We start from the raw sequence: 21312 nt of genomic DNA on the forward strand, positions 1-21312 counted from the left end.
AAGATTCGTAGTGAGTGATAGAGGGATAAAGGTTGATCCATCCAAGATCAAAGCCATATTGGAAATGCCTCCACCCAAAAGTGAGAAAGAGATTAGAGGTTTCTTAGGTCGACTACAACACATTAGTCGATTCATTGCCAAGCTCACCTCCACTTGTGAGGCCATCTTTAAACTCCTAAGGAAGAATGAAACACACATCTTGAACGATGACTGCTAAAAAGCCTTTGAAATTATCAAGGAATATCTCCTTCACCCACCTATCCGAGTGCCTCTACAACATGGAAAACCCTTACTCATATACCTTTCCATCATAGGGGATGCAGTTGGAAGTATGCTTGCACAAGAAGATGTTAAGAAGAATGAAAGGACCATATACTACTTGAGCAAGAGATTCCATGATTACGAGATTAGGTACACTCCCATAGAAAAGTTATGCTTCGCACTTGTTTAAGCCGTACAGAAATTAAGACACATCATTTTACCCTTCCAAATATGGGTGGTAGGAAGAATGGATCCATTGAAGTACCTCTTCGAGAAGCTCGCCTTGAGTGGAAGATTGTCAAGATGGTTGATTTTGCTGGCAAAATTCGATTTGAAGTATGTGGCTAGGAAGACTATCAAGGGAAGCGTCGTGTCAACCTTTTGTATTGAAAATCCCATAGAGGGGGAGGATGGTAAAGAAGATTTTCCAGATAAAGATGTTTTGGATGTTAAGTTAGGGACGTGGAAGATGTACTTCGACGGAGCCATAAATCAATATGGGAATGGGATAGGAATACTCTTGATCACTCCCAAGGGATCTCACATACCTTTGGCAATCAAGTTGAACTTCGAAGCAACTAACAACATAGTTGAATATAAGGCTTGCATTGCTAGAATGAAAGCTCTTCGAGAATTGGAGGTAAAAGAAACGGAAGTGTTTGGGGACTCAACTTTGGTTCTAGCCCAAGCACAAAAGTTGTGGAAAGTTAAGAAAGAACACTTGAAGCCTTATCGGCAATACCTAGAGGATTTGACGAAGACCTTTGATAGAATTGAATACAGAATCATTCTTAAAGCTTAAAATCAATTTCCAGATGCCTTAGCCACTTTAGGCTCCATGGTTGAAATACCCGAGGGAGCATGGACACAACCCTTGGAGATTGAGCAAAGTTATGAGGAAGTACACAAGAGGAAGACCGAAGCGTCAATAATGGCCATAGAAGAAAAGGAAGTTTCATGGTACTATGACATTATGAAATTCTTGGAACTAGAGGCGTATTCGGATAGTGTCGATAAGAGAGAACGTCGTTCCATTAGGATGATGGCAACCTTATACATCCTATGTGGAGGACAACTCTATAGAAAATCCTATGATGGTATACACCTTCATTGTTTGAAGAGGCAAGAATTTGAAAAGGTAATGGAAGAAGTTCATCAAGGAATTTGTGACCCTTATATGAATGGGAGAATGTTAGCCAAGAAGATTCTAAAGATGGGGTACTACTGGAATACGATGGAGACTGATTACGTGGACTATGTGAAAAGTTGCCACAATTTTCAAACACATGCCAACTTGGATCATGTCCCGCCTAGTGAGTTATATAGCATGACTTCTCCATGGCCATTTTCGATTTGGGGCATAGATGTGATTGGAAGGATAGCTCCCCAGGCTTCAAACTAGCATGAATACATCCTAGTGGCAATTGACTACTTCACCAAGTAGGAGGAAACAACCTCTTATTCTGTGTTGAAGGCTAAGCATGTGGCTCGGTTCTTAGAAAACAACATCATATGTCGGTTTGGGGTACCCCAAGAGATCATTTTTGATAATGGCTCCCACTTTGAAGGTGAAATTCGAAGGGTCATGGAAGAATATGGCATTGAGCACCATAGGTCTTCACCATATCGACCATAAGCTAACAAGGCCGTAGAAGCAACCAATAAAAATGTGAAGAGTATCCCAGCCAAGATGGTAGTGACATACAAAGATTGGGTTGAGAAGCTTCCATTTGCCCTATGGGGTTATAGAACTTCTATCCGAGCATCAACTTGGCAACACCCTACTCTTTTGTCTACAGTAGTGAGGTGATGCTTCCTATTAAGGTGGAAATACAATCTTTAAGAGTGTTAGTACAGACTAAGGTCCTAGAAGAGGATTAGGCCAAGGCGAGATATGAACAATTGGCTTTCATAGATGAGAAGAAAGGTAGGGCACAATATCATGCATAAGGATACCAAAAAGGGTTGCTAGAGCATTCAATAAGAAAGTGAAACCGAGAAACCTTAAGGAAGAAGACTTGGTCCTAAAGGTGCTTAGAGATGATACTTTTGATCTGAGAGGGAAAATGAAGCCTAGGTGGTCTGGGCCTTTTATCATTAAGAAGATAACGTCTAAAGGTGCTATGAGAATTGTAGATTTGGATGGGGAAGAGATGCTTCGCCCCATTAACATGGATAGACTCTAGAAATACCACATTTAAAAGAAGGAAAAAAAAAAGTCTACTAGGTTGAAAACCTGAAAGAACGGCCTAGGCAAAAATTAAGGCACTTGTTAGATTGAAAACCCGAAAAGGCAGTCTAGGCAAAAGTTAGGGAAAAAGACTATAGGCATGGCGAAAATTCCTCAAAGGACATTATGGGCAAAAATTACATGGCAAAGGAAAAAGAAAAAAAAAAAGAAAAAAAAATGAATAAATGAGATGATAATAAGCAAAGATAATGAAAAAGGGAAATTCTTTCATTCCTCACATTAAAAGATAATAAGTTTGTTCTCATAGGGGATTTGGAACATTCCAATCCTTTATTAAATTGAAAAACAAAAACATAAGAATCATAAAAGTGCAAAAAAGTAAAACATGGGGCACATCAAGGTGGTCACTCAGTCCTCCTTACCTTCTTGCTAGTCTTCATGTGAGTCTTCTCATTCTTCAGAATCTACTTCATGTCATCCTTCAACCATTGCTTGTAGCTTGCAGTAGGGTAGATGTATTTAGGAGGGACAATGTCTTTCGTCACCCTACGGTGTGGCTAAGCTTCAATAATTTTGCCCAAGATCCTATTTGTAAATATCGCAGTGTGGAAAGCACCCTCATCAGTAGGAACTCATTGATGCTCTCCAAAATGCCTTGAAATACAACAAGTGGAGTAGTAAGAGCAGCAAAGAAGCCCAACGAGAGTCACACAATGGTCCTTGCAGCAACTATGGACCATGCTTGAGACATGCCACCATTCCACAACCCACTGAATGTCAGTCTCCTTGAGACAACCCATAAGCTCCATGTATGCTTCAAAGTCCAGGACATCTCGGAGCTGGCGGTCCCTAAGGTGCCTAAGAAGGTAGGTACTGAGAGGCACAGTAGAAGGATGGAACAATTGAAGCCTCTCTTGTAGCCATATTTGAAAAAGAAAGAAGAGAAAAAAAGAAAGGGAGAAAAAAAATTATAAAAAAATAAAATAAAAGAAGAAAAAGGCAATCCATGCAAAATTAGAGGAATCCCGCTTGGTTGGGAACTTAGGCAAAAGTTAGGGATCATACCTAGAGAAGAAGAGGACTCCCGCAAAGAGGCTTGCTTTCTTCCTTTGAAAGACATCGAAACCATTAAGGATTTCCGCCAAGATCAAGCCCACCAGATTGCCCTTCTTTAGCTCATAAGCCACCATGCACATCCGAAGGTCCACACAATATGACTATTGAACCAAGAAATACCTCACAAGGGCACATAAGCAAAAGGCACGAAGGTAGTATGATCATGGTCTTTCACCCTCAAAAAGGCCCGAATCAAAAAAGTAATCAAAGACCAACCTAAGGTTGAGTTTGCCAAAGACACACCACCTATTGGATGTGCTTTCAAGGACACCTAACAACTCGTAGCAAGGATGGAAGATCCCCACCCATGGTAGGAAAGATAAGATTATCAATCTTCGGTTCACCCATGATAGCAGCAAATTCCTCAATAGTGGGGCATAGTTCTATTCCATTGAAGTGAAATTCATGCCGAGAAGAAACCCAATAGTTGGCAGCAGTACAAAGAAGAGGCTCATCCACCCTAATTTGATGGTAAAGGAAGATGCAAGAAAGGCCATAAGGATCAACAGAATCCTTGAAATCGGGACCTAGCTTCCTAATCCAATTAGAGACATCAAAAGGAGAGTTCCTGCCATGGGAAGACCTTAAAAAAGTGTTCTTTAGGTTGAAAATATGCTAGTGAGGGTTTTGGACCCAAATGGCTACTTTTATACCCACGTGCACAGAGTCAACCCTGCGTACGCAAATTCAAAGCTACATACGTAGGTTAATCTCCACATACGCAAGGCACATGGCAGAAGCCCATATTCCCCTATTCTGAGCAGAGTTTCTCCACTCCTAAGCATTCTTATGGTTTCTGTGACTTAAAGAATCATTCAAGACACATCCCAAGTAAGATTGCAAGCATCAAAGTAGCAAAGATTATATAGAAACATACAATTTATCATTGTACTTATAAATTAAGTGCTAAGTTCCAATCGAAAGCATAAATGTAAAAGAAGTTCTTAATACAATCCTTTGTCTCAAACCAAATCCAAGTGTTTGCTAAAGGGAATAAAGAAAAAGATTAAAAGCAAAAAAAAAAAAAAAAATGTGCGCTGTGTGTATGTATGCCATGACTACAAGTAATCAACGATGCCGCCTCTTTCTTGGTTGATAGCGTGGATTCGCCTTTGAATCCTCCTCCTCACCACCATCATCATCATCACCACCTGGGTAGGCTCTCCTCCAGGACCATACAACTCCCTCAAATAGTTGGTCACCTCCAACTTAAGATTTCTGGCCAACCACTCCAACTCCTCATGCTTTTGAATGGTGGGCTGCCATTTTGAAAATAGAAAGATTAGTGACTGAAATGAGAAAGGAAAATTGGATAGAGAAATGAAGAAAGAGAACTAAGGGAAAGAAGAACTTACCACTCAAGTGTTGGGAGAGAAAGGATAGCCCATATGACATTGGGGTTATGGGGCATAATACACTCCCTCACAAAGCCATCCACTCCATAAGCATAGACCGCCCAAGGGATGCATGAAGGATATATGGGCTTACCAGTAGTAGGTCCCCCCTATTGCAATTCCCCACATTAGTAGTAATGATAGGTCAAGAGAGAAGAAAGAAATGAAGAGCAAGAGTTTGAATATATACTTGAATAGTGAGTGAAGGCATAAGGTGAGTGGGATTGAACTTCTCGTAGTCCAACCCCTCAAGAAGCCGCTCAGCATAGGAAATACCACTCCTCTATGTGTTGTACTCAACATCAGTCATAGAATGTGGTTTAAGCATGAACTCAAGAGGGTCCATTGGAATCTGTGGGTCATCCTTACCCACCAACTGGCACCGTACCCTTTCTGCTAGGTATATCGCCCTCAAGCCTGTTCCTTCAAAAGGTCAGGTGTTCTCTGAAGCAATGAGAGCGGCAGACTCCAAGTCTCAAGATGCAGGAAGGGGTTAGCCAGCCCATGGAGTCCAATTAACCTATAAATACATGAGGTTAGGAGAACGATATCCTAAGAGGAATGCATGAAGCTAGAACTACTAAACTCACCTCATCGGAAGTCAACCCAGTAAGATGGACCCTCACTTGGTTAAAGTCCTTCAAGGCTAGGTCAGTGCCCAGAATTATAAAGTTGTACCTAATCACCCACCGCTATAAAAATAAAAAATAAAAGGTAGCATAAACCATAGTTTGGATACAAGATAACAGTTTTCAAGATAACAATTTGTAAGATGACAACATGCAAGATGACAGTTTTCAAGATGGTATATACAAGATGACAGTTTTCAAGGCAATACAGTTTGTAATACTATGAGCTACAAGTGAAAGAAAAAGTGTAAAAAGAGAATTGACCTCAAGAAGCTTCCAAGGCCCCACTAGCTACCGCAAAGTGCCTCGACTAAGAGTGTCAAGGGTGGAGAAAAGATAAGCAAGGCATGCTTGCCCCTAATTGGCCCTCCGTGCCTCCCCAAAATCCTGTGAGAGGGTTAGCCACCTTAGAGACACTATTTGCCCACCATTGGCAAAGAGGTAGGCCCCCATCAAGTGGAGAAGGAAAGCCCTAGCCATGCAAACACATTCCTCTGTGGTCCTTTGCGAGAGAAATATGTAATTCGACTCCAGGTCAAAGTAGTAAATGGTCTCGATGGAGTACTTTCTCCCTAACATGTCAATGCCTAGCTGGACGCTCGACACACCATCCAAACTAATGATGGCCCCCTCAAAGCCGAGACTGGTCATGCAGTAGAAGTCATAGGTAGTTACAGTCATCTCCTGTTTGGCGATGTGAAAGGTGTGGGCGGTGTCCTACCACCTCTCAATAAGGCACTGCACTAGTGTAGCGCTCTCAAACTTTTCAGGAAGGAGACCGATGATAGGTTCGAAGCTCGCCTCCTGGACATAGCCTCTAGTTTCAGGGGCAAGCAAGTTGAACCACTCCACCACCTTATTGGTGCTTCCCTACCAGCATAAGGGGTTGATGACTGCAAAAAAGAAAGATGTCATTAGATTCATGATTCAAGTGAAATTTAAGAAATATGGTGTTTTAATGTGAGAATTAAAATAAAAAAGAATGACACAATGATAATCAAATGCAAAAATGACAAGAATGTGTTAGAATTGCATGTGAAAGTGAGACAGTTGAAAAGGGGGTAGAAATGGGCAGAGCAGGGCTTCTGCCAAGTGTCTCACATATGCGAGTCAAAGCCCATGCACACGACAAGACCCCACATACACAGGTCCATTCTCACATATGCAGAACCTCCAGAACACACCTATGTATGCAAGAACAATGCTGTGTACGCATGAATACAAGCTACGTACATAGGCCCGAGCCCACACATGCAAGAACACAAACAGAAGCAATTCTTCGACATTTTCAAGGAGGCATCATCCAAAATCAATCATAGACATGTTCCTACCCCTCCTAAGACATTAGGTTTTCATCTAAACCCATCCCACAGCAAAACCTAAGCATTTACATAACAAAAAGAAGGGAGAGAGGTAGTTTAGTCATGAACAATACACACACACACACACACACACATATATATATATATATATATATCTTTCAAGGAAGGGACATCTCAAGGTTCCCATAACTAAACACAAATTATCAAAAATCAAAAAATTTCCCACTAGATCAAGCACATCAAAATAATCCCTAATGGATCAAGCACATCAAGAACCACTCCCAATTGTTCAAGCACCTCAAGAACTTTCCCTCAGCGGGTTAGGCATGTCAAACACCATCCTCGGTAAAGAAGTAGAAGACTCTTCCTCAACCTTCCAAGTATCTATAGCAAACCCCCAATAAGGAAGCAGAAAATTCTTCCCCAAAAACTCATATCAAGCATCATACCAACAGAAGAGGCAAAAGATTCCTCCCCAATAGACCCAAGTACACCAAAGCAAGTCCCCAATAAGGAAGCAGAAGATTCCTCCCCAAAGTATCCTCAGTAAGGAAACGGAAGATTCTTCCCTAATGAGTCCCATACAAAAATCCACAGTAAGGAATCAGAAGATTCTTCCTTAAAATCCTCCACGAACCATGAAGGAAGCAAAAGATTCTTCCTTAGCGGATCGCTACTCCTTAGTGAGTTTCTCGTCTCTAGACAAGTCATGAGAGGCAGATGATTCCTCCCCACGCCCGTCCACTCCTTAGCGAGTTCTTCACCATCCCTAACGGATCCTTCGCATGCATATATCCTTCGGTAATTGAACATGCAGTCATGGTAGAAAAGGTATAGATAGTGGTAGAGAAAGAGGCCAAGGCCAACTCGAGGCAATAGCCTCACTAGAAAGGTAGGGAAAGAACTAAAGAAGACAAGAGGAACAAGTCACCCAGAGAAGTTTGAGGCAAGAGCCCCGGATGGACACCATAGAAACTATACCTTTTGTTGTTAGTTAGGTTAGCTCGTAAGAGCACCCTTATCTATTTTCTTTTTAGTGACTCTAAGATAGTGAGTCACTCACCATTTGCTTTCAAGTGGTAAAATAGGTTTTGGGATAGTGAACCTATCGTTGCTTATTTCCCGAGCAATAAAGGTGGAACTTCGGACATACGAATCCCATGCAGCTCTTCGGAGTTGCACCTCGCCCCATGTATGCATGATGTGTGTTGTGTTCGTGGGTTGGGCCTGAGCCATACGTCGAAACAAATGTTTTGTCTCTTATTCTTTTGATTTCATTGGTGAAGCTTATGTATCAAAAGAGGGGCATCTGTAAACACCACATTTTGTACCCCTTAGAACTCAAGCCCCGTTCCCTAATGATGCTCGAACTCTAAGGCCCAAGGCCAGTTTAGAGACCAATCAGATATTAAATTGACTTAAGGAGTGATAAAATAGAAAAATATAACCTTTTAAATAAGCAAAACTCTATTTTTGGAAATAAATTGACCAAAGTAACCTTCAGCCTGCATACGTGGGTCGCGGCTTACGTGCGTGAGCCACTACGTGTGTATGCAGGCACAATCCTATGCACGCAACTAGGGTTTCAAAAGCATAAGAAAGGCAAGTTTTCTGCAATAATGGTTGAGGTTTAGAACGAATCCTACATCGTCTAGGAGCCACTCCAAACCCCATTTTTTCAACTATAAACAATCTTACATAGTACGTTTTTAACACACAAAAATCCCACGAGACAAACCTAAGATTCCCTAGAAAATTGTGAATTAAAAAGGGATTTTTTCACAAAACACCCTCAAGTCTCTTTTTATTTGATTGAGGCCTTTTTTGGTCCCAATCCTTTGAGTTTAAGATTACTAATCACTCTTTCATTGAATTGTGATAGATTTGACTAAAGGAAACGGTCAAAAATCAAGCTTAGGAGTTTTTGCTTTAAGGTATGCTTCAAAAGATTTTCTTTTCTTTTCTGCCTTGATCTTTGTTTCAATCTGTTTCTTCTACTTGGTTTATGTTTATATATGTTTGTTTAGGTTAGCTCTAGGGTTTTGTTAAGTTTTTAAGTATGATAGGTTGCTAGATTTTATGTTTTTGGTCGCTACTTTTTTTTTGTGTTGATAAGGGTTTCTGGGTAAGGATCTGCATGTGCATGATCTAGCCTACGTATGCAGGCTAAACTTATGCCTGCACAGGCTAAACTCATGCGTACACAGACCTGTTCTAGCGTGCATGATGCCATTACCTAGAAAACCCTACTTTTTATTTGTTTTGATTTTGTCTTCACATGTTTTTCTGTATAGCCCCTTTTTCACATGTTTGTTAGATGCATGTTAGTGTGTGTGTGTGTGTGTGAGTCTAGAATACAAGTGTTTAGACAGTTTTTAATAGGGTTAAGACATAGGACACAATGATGGGAGGCCAACCTTAGGGTTGGGCGATCTTGGGTGCCTAACCCCTTCCCAAGATCATACCTAAACTCCAAACTCAAACTCTGGTAGTAAGATCAAAGGTCCTTCCTAGAAAGGACACTATATTCATGGTTCCTTCCTAGAAAGGACACTATATTCATGGTTCCTAGACCATATAACTAGGTGGCGACTCCATTTTTCCGTTGTGCCCACACTAGTATAGGTTGATTAAAAGTTGCAGTCAAGCTTCAACTATCAAGCATATTGAAGATCAAGACATGAACTAGAAGTTCATGTGAGAGCAAGTCCAAATCAAAGAAGTCTGAGGAGTTCGGGGCCTAGTTTGGTAACTATGTTTGATTTACTACGAATTGGTTTACTTGATTGTAAATCTTAATTTGATATGGCGGATTTTTATCTTGGGATAGTTCCCTCTAGGTTTTTTATCTTGAAACAAGTTGGTTCATTGATTTTCCTAGATCATTATATCTTGTGTTATTTAGTTTTCCAATATGCATGATATGTTTGATGATTGTTTAACCTAGATCTACGTAGTTGACCTAAGTAACAACTTGACTATTAAATTAGTTTAAACAAACTGTTTTTACCGGGGTCTAAGCACTCTAAACTTAACAAAATCTTTATAAAAAAGAAATCCAGTACCAAAGACTTAAAAGAAAATGACATTTCTACGTTTCATAATAAGTTACATAGTTTTACACGTGAATATTTAAAAACAAAATAATTGCATCATTTTTCATTTATCTCAATATTAATTTATGTTTTTTTATTAAGAGGACTAATATTGGTAGAATAGCCTAAAACTTTTGTAAAGATAACAACAAAACTGATACAATTTTCCTTTATTGATGTTCACATTTCATAAAGAACGAAACAAAGCATAACATTTCCAAATATAATTTGCCAGCCATTTATGCTGAAAGTTGTGGATCTTGAAGTAATAAAACATGTCTTTAATTCTTTTAAATGGCTCATATTCACTCAGAGTATTGAACATGTAATTTTCTTGCAAACGTTGGGCTGGGCGTCGTCAAAATAGAAGGATTTGGGGAGTGGTTCCTCATTATCTTATGTAGTGTGCTTATGGTGGGAATGAAAAGCTAAAAGTTTTGAAGACCGCAATAGAACTATCCACGAGCTGCAATTGTTTTTTCTTACTAGTTTAATTGGCTGCCTTTTTTGGGTTCATTTTCTTTTAGATTTTATTGATCATTGTACTCTACAAACTTGATTGGTGGTCTCTAGTATATTCACTGCATACATTGACTCTTTTTAAATAAAATACGTTATTTATCCAAAAATAAAACGGGTCATATCCATTGAGATTTGAGATGTTGTTTTCATATGCAAAATTAAGAAGCAGAAAAGCAGCTTTGACCGCATGAAATTGTGCTTTTTGAAACTGTGCTTTTTGAAAAAATGGTGGTTTTAGAAAGTGTGGTATGAAGTTTGGTTTTTTTTTTTTTTAAGTAGAGCATTTGACAAATTTTGTTAAAAAGTTTTTTTTGAAAAAACTGAGTGTTTCGCAACACTTATCAAAATTGTTCTTTAAAGTGTAAATTACTAAAAATGCCAAAATATATATAAGAGTATCTTTTTATAATTATGGCTTTACTTTCTTTTCTATTATTATCCACAACATTTCATAATAATTTTATAACAAATTTTAGGTAATAAATTGTTATTGGTGGGTAAAAAAATTATGTTAGTGATAGCTCAAATTAAAATTAATAATGTTTCTTAAAAAATCAATAATAATTTACAATTTAAAATTTGTAGAAAAAATAATGTGAAACTCAAATATAATTATTCTGTTTTTTAATATATACTTTCGTACCCTTGCCCACACCCAACCCAACACAATTCTTCCTTTTTTTCTTTTTTCTTTTCCTACCGTTTTCTCAGCCACAAGAACCAATTTCCCCTTTCTTTCTCTCTAAATTCCACCACTCACACACATCTTCTACGAATAACAAGCAACTCCTCTAAAATTCTAAACCTCCTATCTTCCAATTGAAAAGCATTGAGGCCTAAGGTGCTTTCTCTAATTTCATCTAAATCTTCAATACCTCTCTATCTCTTCGTAACCCCAAAACCAAATGGGAATTGAAGTCAAATTGATGCATCAGAGCTCCTCCTCATTACTCAACCTTAGCCATTTCGGAAGACTTAAGTGCCACGCTAGAGAGTTTAGAATCTTTGGTGAAAGAGATTAAGACAATTAAACTCGGCTCTTGATCTAAGTACAACAACATTGGGAAGAATGCTAATTCATGTGGATTCCCTGGTTTGTGTGTAAATGTAACGTCGAATTGATTGACCACTTGATTCTTCAATTAATCGTCTTATCTCTTTCACCAAAGTATCTCTTAAACCTAGTTACCCTTTTGTTCAGGTTATGACTAAGATGAATCTTATGATGAAGACATATCAATTGTTCTTAGTTTTTAGACTGTTTGACAGCATAGTTATAACACATTTCCACACATTTTAAACAACATTACACACATTTTCACACACATTTTCACCCACACGTATATCAAAAACTCCCAAACAACATAAATCAAACTACTCTCCCAAACACCCCCAAAGTGTCCGATAAGACAATTTTTTTCATAACTATTGATTGGAACTTGGAAGTCTAGATTTTTTTAGTTTATTTTATGTTAAAAGGTTAATGGGGACTTGAGGTTGAGGATGTCCTTCTTATGCATTGCCAGGCATTCATTTTTTTGATATTTAATAAAGTCTTCTTATTACTTATCAAATTCAAAAAAAAAAAAAAAAAAATTTCTTAGAATCTAATTTAGCATTATTTCTAAATGGTGTGGAGTTGTGTGTACTTTTTATTTCTAAGAACTTTGTATGAGTACCGAGAAGTCTGTTGCATATAGCATTATTGCTTCTCATTCTTTTGTAGATGTCATTGAATATAGTAAATTGTTTTTCCTAATGATACTCGGTAGTATGCTTCTTGTATGCTTAGGTTTTTCTCTGAGAATATTGTTAAATATTTTTCTTATCAAGGGTTGTATAGATATTGAATTAGAGTTGTTAGAAGTAGAAGCCATGTGTTGTATTAAACATAGCATGTGATTAATATGCATTCCCAAATTTGATCTACCCTAAACAACAACACATCACAACTTTTGTATGTTGGGCTTTGTGGAGTCTAGTTGTATTTGATCCAGATTATGACTCGACCCTAAATAATATTGTTACAGTTTTTAATGAGAGATTTTTCGAGGCTTAGTCCATAGAGCGAAGGCTTGGGCCGATTGTGAATCTTGTGCGCAAGATATAAAAACTGTTGTTTTTAGAGATTAGGGTTTGATGTTGTTTTTGAGAGAGAAAATGGTACTACTGCATTCTGTATATTTTTCCCTAAGAATAGTGAAATCCTTGCAACTCCGTGGACGTAGGAAAATTGCCGAACCACGTAAATACTGTGTGTGATTATTTTTCTTTGGTGTATATTTTTTCGCTATTTTTGCATCTCACAGGTTTGGGAATTTCATACATATACCCATTAATTGGTACCAGAGCCTAGGGTTAGGTTTGAGTGGGAGCAATGGCAGAGGAAACAGGAAAGGCTTCTGGAATAGAAAAATTCGATGGCACAGACTTTGGATTCTGGAGAATGCAAATCGAGGACTATCTCTACAGGAAGAAGTTGCACCTGCCGCTTTTAGGAGAGAAACCTGCAACTATGAAAGATGATGAATGGACTCTTCTTGACAGACAGGTATAGGAAGTTATCAGATTAACTCTATCAAGATTTGTTGCACACAATGTCGTGAAGGAGAAGACCACGACAGATCTGATGAAGGCTTTGTCTGGTATGTATGAAAAATTGTCAGCAAACAACAAGGTGCATCTGATGAAGAAACTATTCAATTTGAAGATGGCAAAGAATGCATCAGTCGCACAACATCTAAATGAATTTAACACGATCACAAATTAACTATCTTATGTAGAAATTGATTTTGATGATGAGATTCATGCACTGATCGTTTTGGCTTCGTTGCTAAACAGTTGAGAGGTTATAAGAATGGCAGTGAGCAATTCTACTGGAAAAGAAAGGCTGAAGTACAATGACATACGAGATCTAGTTCTGGCTAAGGAGATTCATAGAAGAGATGCCAACGAAACCTCAGGGTCTGGTTCTGCCTTAAACCTTGAGACAAGAGGTAGAGGTAATGATAGAAATTCAAATCATGGCAGATCAAAATCTAGAAATTCTAATCAGAATAGAAGTAAATCTAGATCTGGCCAACATGTATAATGTTGGAACTGTGGCAAAGCTGTCCACTTTAAGAGGTACTACAAAAGCCCTAAGAAGAAGAATGATAATGATTCTGCTAATGCTGTAATAGATGAGGTACAGGATGCATTGCTTCTTGCTGTAGATAGTCTACTTGATGGTTGGGTTTTGGACTCAGGAGCTTCATTTCATACCACTCCACACTAAGAAATCATACAAAACTATGTTGAAGGTGATTTTAGTAAGGTGTATTTGGCTGATGGAGAAGCATTGGATGTTGTGGGTATGGGAGACGTCCAAATTATATTGCCCAATGGGTCTATCTGGTTATTGCAGAAGGTTTGACATATTCTTGACCTAAGGAGGAATCTGATTTCTGTTGAACAACTTGATGATGAATGGCATACAATACTATTTGTTGGTGGTACCTGGAAGGTTATAAAGAGAGCCATGGTATTGGCTCGTAGAAAGAAAACTGGTACTCTGTATATGACCTCAAGTCCAAGAGACACAATTGCAATTGCTGAAGCAAATACTGATGCAAGTCTATCGAACCGCAAACTTGGCCATATGAGAGAGAAAGGGATGAAGATGCTACTATCAAAAGGGAAACTACCAAAACTGAAATCTATTAATCTTGACATGTGTGAAAGTTGCATCTTAGGAAAGCAAAAAAGGGTGAGCTTCTTGAAAATTGGCAGGACACCGAAGGCTGAAAATTGGAGTTAGTACACACTGATTTGTAGGGGCCTTCTCTGGTTGCATTCCTTAAAGGTTCAAGGTAACATCACTTTCATTGATGACTTAAGAATAAAGGTATGGGTTTATTTTCTAAAAAATAAATCTAATGCATTTAAGACTTTTAAGAAGTGGAAGGCCATGGTTGAGACAGAATCAGATTTGAAAGTTAAATGTCTGAGGTCAAACAATGGAGGAGAGTACATAGATGGAGGGTTCAATGAGTATTGTGCTGCACATAGAATTGGGATGGAGAAGACCATTCTTGGGACACCACAGCAGAATGGTGTGGCTGAGCGCATGAACAGAACTCTCAATAGGCATGCTAGGAGTATGAGGTTGCATACTGGATTACCAAAAGTTTTCTAGGCTGATGTTGTTAGTACTGCAGCTTACTTGATAAATTGAGGACCATTAGTTCCCATGGAGTTCAGAATTCCTGAAGAGGTTTGGAGCGGTAAAGAGGTAAAGTTTTTGGTTGTATTTCTTATGTTCATATTGATTCTGATGATCATAGTAAACTTGATGCAAAGTCTAAAATATGTTTTTTTATTGGCTATGGTGATGAGAAATTTGGCTATCGGTTTTGGGATAAACAAAATCAAAAAATCATCAGAAGCAAAAATGTGATATTTAAAGAACAGGTTATGTACAAGGATAGATCAATCATAGTGCCAGATGCTACAAAGATAGATTAAAAGAAATCTGAGTTTGTTAACTTAGATGAATTGACTAAAAAACACTGTCTAGAAAAGGGGTGAAGAAGAAAAGAAGCATGTAAATTCATAGGTAGATCAAAGTACACTTGTAGCTGAAGTTCGTAGATCTTCCAAGATCATTAGACCTCCACAGTATTATTCACCCGCTCTAAATTATCTCCTGTTGACTGATGGTGGTGAGCTAGAGTGTTATGATGAAGCCTTGCAAAATGAAAATTCAAGCAAGTGGGAGTTAGCCATGAAGGATGAGATGGATTCTTTGTTGGGGAATCAAACATGGGAACTGACTCAATTGCAAGAAGGAAAGAAGATTTTGAACAACAAGTGGATATACAGAATAAAGATTGAGCATGATGGCAGCAAACGCTAAAAGGCCAGATTAGTTGTCAAAGGGTTCCAGTAAAAGAAGGGCATCGACTATTCAGAAATATTTTCTCTAGTTGTGAAGATGTCAACAATTAGATTGGTACTAGGAATGGTGGTTGTAGAGAATCTACATCTTGAGCTATTAAATGTGAAGACAACATTCCTTCATGGTGACTTGAAGGAAGACATTTACATGAGTCAACCAGAAGGGTTTATTGTTTAGGGGTCGAGAGAGTCTGGTCCATAAACTAAGAAAGAGCTTGTATAGCCTAAAGCAAGCTCCAAGACAGTGGTACAAGAAATTTAATAGTTTTATGAATAGAACTAGGTTTAAGAGATGTGAAACTGATCACGGTTGCTATGTTAAGTTCTTTGACAATTCTTATATCATTTTACTGTTGTATATGGATGATATGCTCATAGTAGGGTCTAGCACTAAAAAGATTAATAATCTGAAGAAGCAATTGTCAAAACAGTTTGCAATGAAGGATTTGGGAGATGCAAAACAAATCATTGGTATGAGAATTATTAGAGACAAGGCTAATGGTACATTGAAGCTTTCATGGGTAGAATATGTGAAGAAGATTCTCAGCGGGTTCAACATGAATGAAGCTAAACCAGTGAGCACACCCTTGGGTAGTCATTTCAAACTAAGTAAAGAACAATCATCGAAGACAAAAGAAGAAAGAGACCATATGAGCAAAGTGCCTTATGCCTTAACTATTGGCAGCTTGATGTATGCTATGATGTGTACAAGGTTAGACATTACACGTGCAATGGGAGTAATGAGTAGATACATGAGTAGGCCAGGAAAGTAGCATTGGGAGGCAATTAAGTGGATTCTAAGGTATCTAAGAGGCTCAACAGATACATGTATTTGCTTCATAAGTGCAAGTTTGAAACTGCAGGGTTATGTAGATGTTGATTTAGCAGGTGATATTGACAGTAGAAATAGTACTATTGGATTTGTATTTACTATGGGTGGTACAGCTATATCTTGGGCTTCAAATCTACAAAAGATTGTTGCTAAATCTACAAAAGATTGTTGCTTTATCTACTACATAAGTTGAGTATGTTGCAGCGACTGAAGCTAGAAAGGAGATGATTTAGCTACATAGTTGTTTGGATGAATTGGGTAAGAAGCAAGAGTTGGGCATTCTACACAGTGATAGTCAGAGTGCACTTTTTCTTGTTAAAAATTTGGCTTTTCATTCAAAGTTGAAGCATATATAGATGAGATATCATTTTATCCGTTACCTTGTTGAAGATAAATTAGTAATACTTGAGAAGATTAGAGGATCTAAGAAAACGACAGGCATGTTGACTAATGGTGTCACTGCTGAGAAGCTGAAGTGTTGTGCAGCTTCAGTTGGTCATCTAGCTTAAGGACAGGAGGATGAGTTGCAGTGATGAGGGATTGTCTTTGGAGGATTGCAATTGATGTTGGTGATTGAACTAGTCTCCAAGGGGGAGATTTGTTGGGCTTTGTGGAGTCTAGTTGTGTTTGATTCGGATTATGATCTAACTCGAAATAATATTATAACAGTTTTTAATGGGAGATTTTTTTAGACTTAGTCCATGGAGCGGAGGTTTAGGCCAATAGGCCCAAGTTGTAGCCCATTGTAAATCCTATGCGCAGGATATAAAAGCTGTTGTTTTTTGGAGATTAGGGTTTGATATTTGTTGGGAAATTTTAAACCCCGGTTGATAGAATTAAAAAATTTTAAACCCAAGTTGTTGATTAAATTTATTATGAATAAAATTTGTTAAAACAAACAAACATCAATATCATGTCAAATAGAAGTGTAGCGGAAAAGTAAATAAGACAAGATATGATGACCCAGGAAAACCAATGAAACCAACTAGTTTCACAGTGAAAAAAAATTGGGGGGAAATCTTCTCGAAAAGCAATCCACTATAGTAAAGAGAAGTTTTAGATCTAGTACAAAACCTTTGTTCCTAGACTCCACAATCCCGATAAATGAACTTACAACAGAAACCTTCTACTACTTCAAAACTTCTAAACTCTTCAATATATGAACGCCACCCTTTTGATGCATGGATCCCAGTACGTGTCTAACTACTTTACGTGAATCCCAGTACGTGACTCACTCACCAACTTGAGAAAGAAGAATATTGGCTACAAAGTTCTTCACTTCATCAACAATGAAGATTAAGAAGCACTTAGTTACAAAGACGCAGTAGCTTCTTTCAAAGAGAATAAGGTTTTAGTCACTTTTTGCATATATTCTCCTTGTATTCTCTTATGTGACGGCCTCTAAAATAAGCCTCATATATGTCTAGGGTTATGAGAAAAGAAACCCTACACAAATACATAAGTATGGGCCAAAAATCAAATCTAAAAATTCTTATTTCCGTAACCTTAATAGATACCTTAATAAATAGTATCTGTCGAGCCTCATTAAACCTCAATAGATAGCTATATGTCAAGCAACTGTCGAGCTTTGATGAATCAGCACTTCTTCACTTGTTTCTTGGACAGATTTGCATAGCTTCAATACTAGACTTGAACTCTTATTCTTTGAAATATTAAACGCATTCTAGATCTATCCAAATACAAGTAAAGTGCATTTTATTAAAAGATTATCCAATTACATAAAATATGTACCGCCGCACTCTGTATTTTTTTCCCTGAGAATAGTGAAACCCCTGCAACTCCATGGACGTAGACAAATTGTCGAATCACATAAACACTGTCTTGTGTGTGTGATTATTTTTCTTAGGCGTATATTTTTTTTTCTCTATTTTTGCATCTCATAGGTTTGGGAATTTTGTACATATTCTCATCACCCTATTTCTTTCCCCAACTTCTACCTCACTAGCCCCACCAACTTGACAGAAAATGGATGCATGTCAAGGCAATCACTTACCCACACTGCAGGAATTCAGACAAGTGAACGACATACCTTGAAAATAGCCACACCATCGAACAGCTTTGATAGCCTCTCCTGTGCTTTCTCCTTGTTAAACACAGCATCACTCTTCTCCATAGCTATCCTCAATTGTAGAACATCATTAGCATCAATAAATGTCACGAATCTTCACTTTCGTTCATTCCTATTTTTAATTTCTAGAGTTCAGATTGAGGCAATCAAATTTGAATCTTCAAAATCTAAACAACTTCCCCCCCAACTACCACAAGAGTAAGGCTTCTGGTGTTAAGAATAAATGTACGTAGCGTTCACATTTCTATGCTTCACTATAGTTGGTTTTAGAATGTATAAATTAGCCTAGGAAGCACCGACGCGGCTGGGAGGGTGCCACACCGAGTCTGATGCGGCCCGACGCGAGGTGCGGCCACCGTCGCGGCTGCTTGTGCGTCAGTGCCATGTCTGAGTTTTTTTTTTCGTTTCCAGATTCACGCCGACTCGCGCTGATTCAGCTCCAACATGCACCGATTCGTGTCGAATCAGATCATATCGGCCGAATATCGGTGTGTTTCGGCCGGAAAAAGGAAATCGGCCGGTGAGGAAAAAAATAAAAACTTAAACCGAAAATACCGGTGGACTGGACCGAATATTGATACGCCACTGTCACCGGTGGACTGAAATCGTATCTTTGCAACTCCGTCTTCTTCACTTCATCTTCTTCGCGTCTTCTGTGCCATTTCTTATTATGTTCTATTTCTTCTTCTTTTTTCTTTTTCTCTTTTTCGAAGAGTTATGTTTCTCTTTTTTTTATAAGACCAACTTAAAGAGCTTTTTTTTTTTTTTTGTGCCTCTTTGACCAGTGACCAAACACGTGAGAGCCCATCTTTTTTTTTTTTTTTTTAGGAGAACACTTATTTTAATATCTGCTATATATATATATATATATATATATATATATATATATATATATATATATATATATATATATATATATATATATATATATATATCCTTTATTTTGTTTTTAGGCTGACCAAATACATGAGTCATTAAGCCACATTTTTTTTAATTTATTTATGAGAAGCCTCATCTATTCTAAAAGACCTGTCAATAATAAATGTCAAAAACTTTTGTGTACTTATTACTATCTATTTATTATTATTATTATTATTATTATTATTATTATTATTATTATTATTATTATTATTATATGAGTTTTCTATTATTATTATATATAAAAGAATGCTTAGCAATATATAAAATATATAAATAAAAATATTTTTTATAATTTTTTAATCGCCGCACCTCGCTGCACCTGCACCCTATTTTTTCAAAAATTGCCGAATCCCACACCCGCACCTGCACCCGCGCCCGTACCAGCACCCAAATCTGAAAACGCACCCGTGCTTCATAGAAATTAGCTCAAGAACTCTTGCTGAAAATTTGTATAAAAATTTGATCACCAAAACTCCTTAAGGGTCCTCTTTTCATACAGATGGTCAATTCTGAATATTCTAATTGAGTTAGGGCTTCCTCTGAAGGGAAAAATAGTGTGTAAGAAAAGTTTGATGGCATTTAACAGAGACTTAAGGATGAGATACTGCAAATAGCAAGGATTAAACAAACTGGGAAATTCCCCCTGGGGAACAATAGACAACTATGCATCAACAGAAAGTTGTAAGAAGCGGAAATTATTTGATAGCATAAACCCAAAAGAAAGGGTTCTTTTCTAAAACCATGGTCCACCTCATTATTCTTTTCTAAAACCACCAAGCCTCCCATGCATAGACCATTAAATTTCATTCCCAAAACAAGTAAGAAACCCTCATTTTCATAAGCTGCACTATAAATTAGAGTGGTCATGAAGCAGTTCTCTCCACATTAAACACAAAGAAATTAAGAAGATAGAATATAATGGAGAAGACTACTAATAAGGCATTACTGGTTTTCAGTCTATTTATTATAGGGCCTCCTCTGAAGGGAAAAATAGTGAGTAAGAAAAGTTTGATGGCATTTAACAGAGACTGAAGGATGAGATACTGCAAATAGCAAGGATTAAACAAACTGGGAAATTCCCCCTGGGGAACAATAGACAACTATGCATCAACAGAAAGTTGTAAGAAGCGGAAATTATTTGATAGCATAAACCCAAAAGAAAGGGTTCTTTTCTAAAACCATGGTCCACCTCATTATTCTTTTCTAAAACCACCAAGCCTCCCATGCATAGACCATTAAATTTCATTCCCAAAACAAGTAAGAAACCCTCATTTTCATAAGCTGCACTATAAATTAGAGTGGTCATGAAGCAGTTCTCTCCACATTAAACACAAAGAAATTAAAAAGATAGAATATAATGGAGAAGACTACTAATAAGGCATTACTGATTTTCAGTCTATTTATTATAGGGCCTCCTCTGAAGGGAAAAATAGTGAGTAAGAAAAGTTTGATGGCATTTAACAGAGACTGAAGGATGAGATACTGCAAATAGCAAGGATTAAACAAACTGGGAAATTCCCCCAAGGGAACGATAGACAACTATGCATCAACAGAAAGTTGTAAGAAGCGGCAATTATTTAATAGCATAAACCCAACAAAGAAAGGGTTCTTTTCTAAAACCATGGTCCACCTCATTATTCTTTTTCTAAAACCACCAAGCCTCCCATGCATAGACCATTAAATTTATTCCCAAAACAAGTAAGAAACCCTCATTTTCATAAGCTGCACTATAAATTAGAGTGGTCATGAAGCAGTTCTCTCCACATTAAACACAAAGAAATCAAAAAGATAGAATATAATGGAGAAGACTCCTAGTAAGGCATTACTGGTTTTCAGTCTATTTATTATGGCAATTGTCATTGGAGCTGAAGGAGGAAGAGATGTGCCAAAGTCATATAATCAGGTCTACCAACAACCTCAGGGTCCCTGGGGCTTAATTTGGACCTTCTTTCCTTTGCCTGGTTTTGGAGGCAATACTCCTCCTGGTTTACAACCTTTTGGA

At 37.8% G+C, this 21312-nt stretch overlaps 2 protein-coding genes across 2 annotated transcripts; both read left to right on the plus strand.

The window, feature by feature from the left end:
• Positions 1-508: 508 nt before the first annotated feature.
• Positions 509-1063, plus strand: LOC142635750 (uncharacterized). The gene has a single exon (XM_075809852.1). The coding sequence runs from the start codon at positions 509-511 to the stop codon at positions 1061-1063; it is 555 nt and encodes a 184-aa protein (XP_075665967.1).
• A 129-nt stretch (positions 1064-1192) lies between these two features.
• On the plus strand, positions 1193-1663 carry LOC142635751 (uncharacterized). The gene has a single exon (XM_075809854.1). The coding sequence runs from the start codon at positions 1193-1195 to the stop codon at positions 1661-1663; it is 471 nt and encodes a 156-aa protein (XP_075665969.1).
• The last annotated feature ends 19649 nt before the right edge of the window (positions 1664-21312 follow it).

This window comes from Castanea sativa, chromosome 5, assembly GCF_040712315.1.
Source record: "Castanea sativa cultivar Marrone di Chiusa Pesio chromosome 5, ASM4071231v1".
Classification (NCBI taxonomy): domain Eukaryota; kingdom Viridiplantae; phylum Streptophyta; class Magnoliopsida; order Fagales; family Fagaceae; genus Castanea; species Castanea sativa.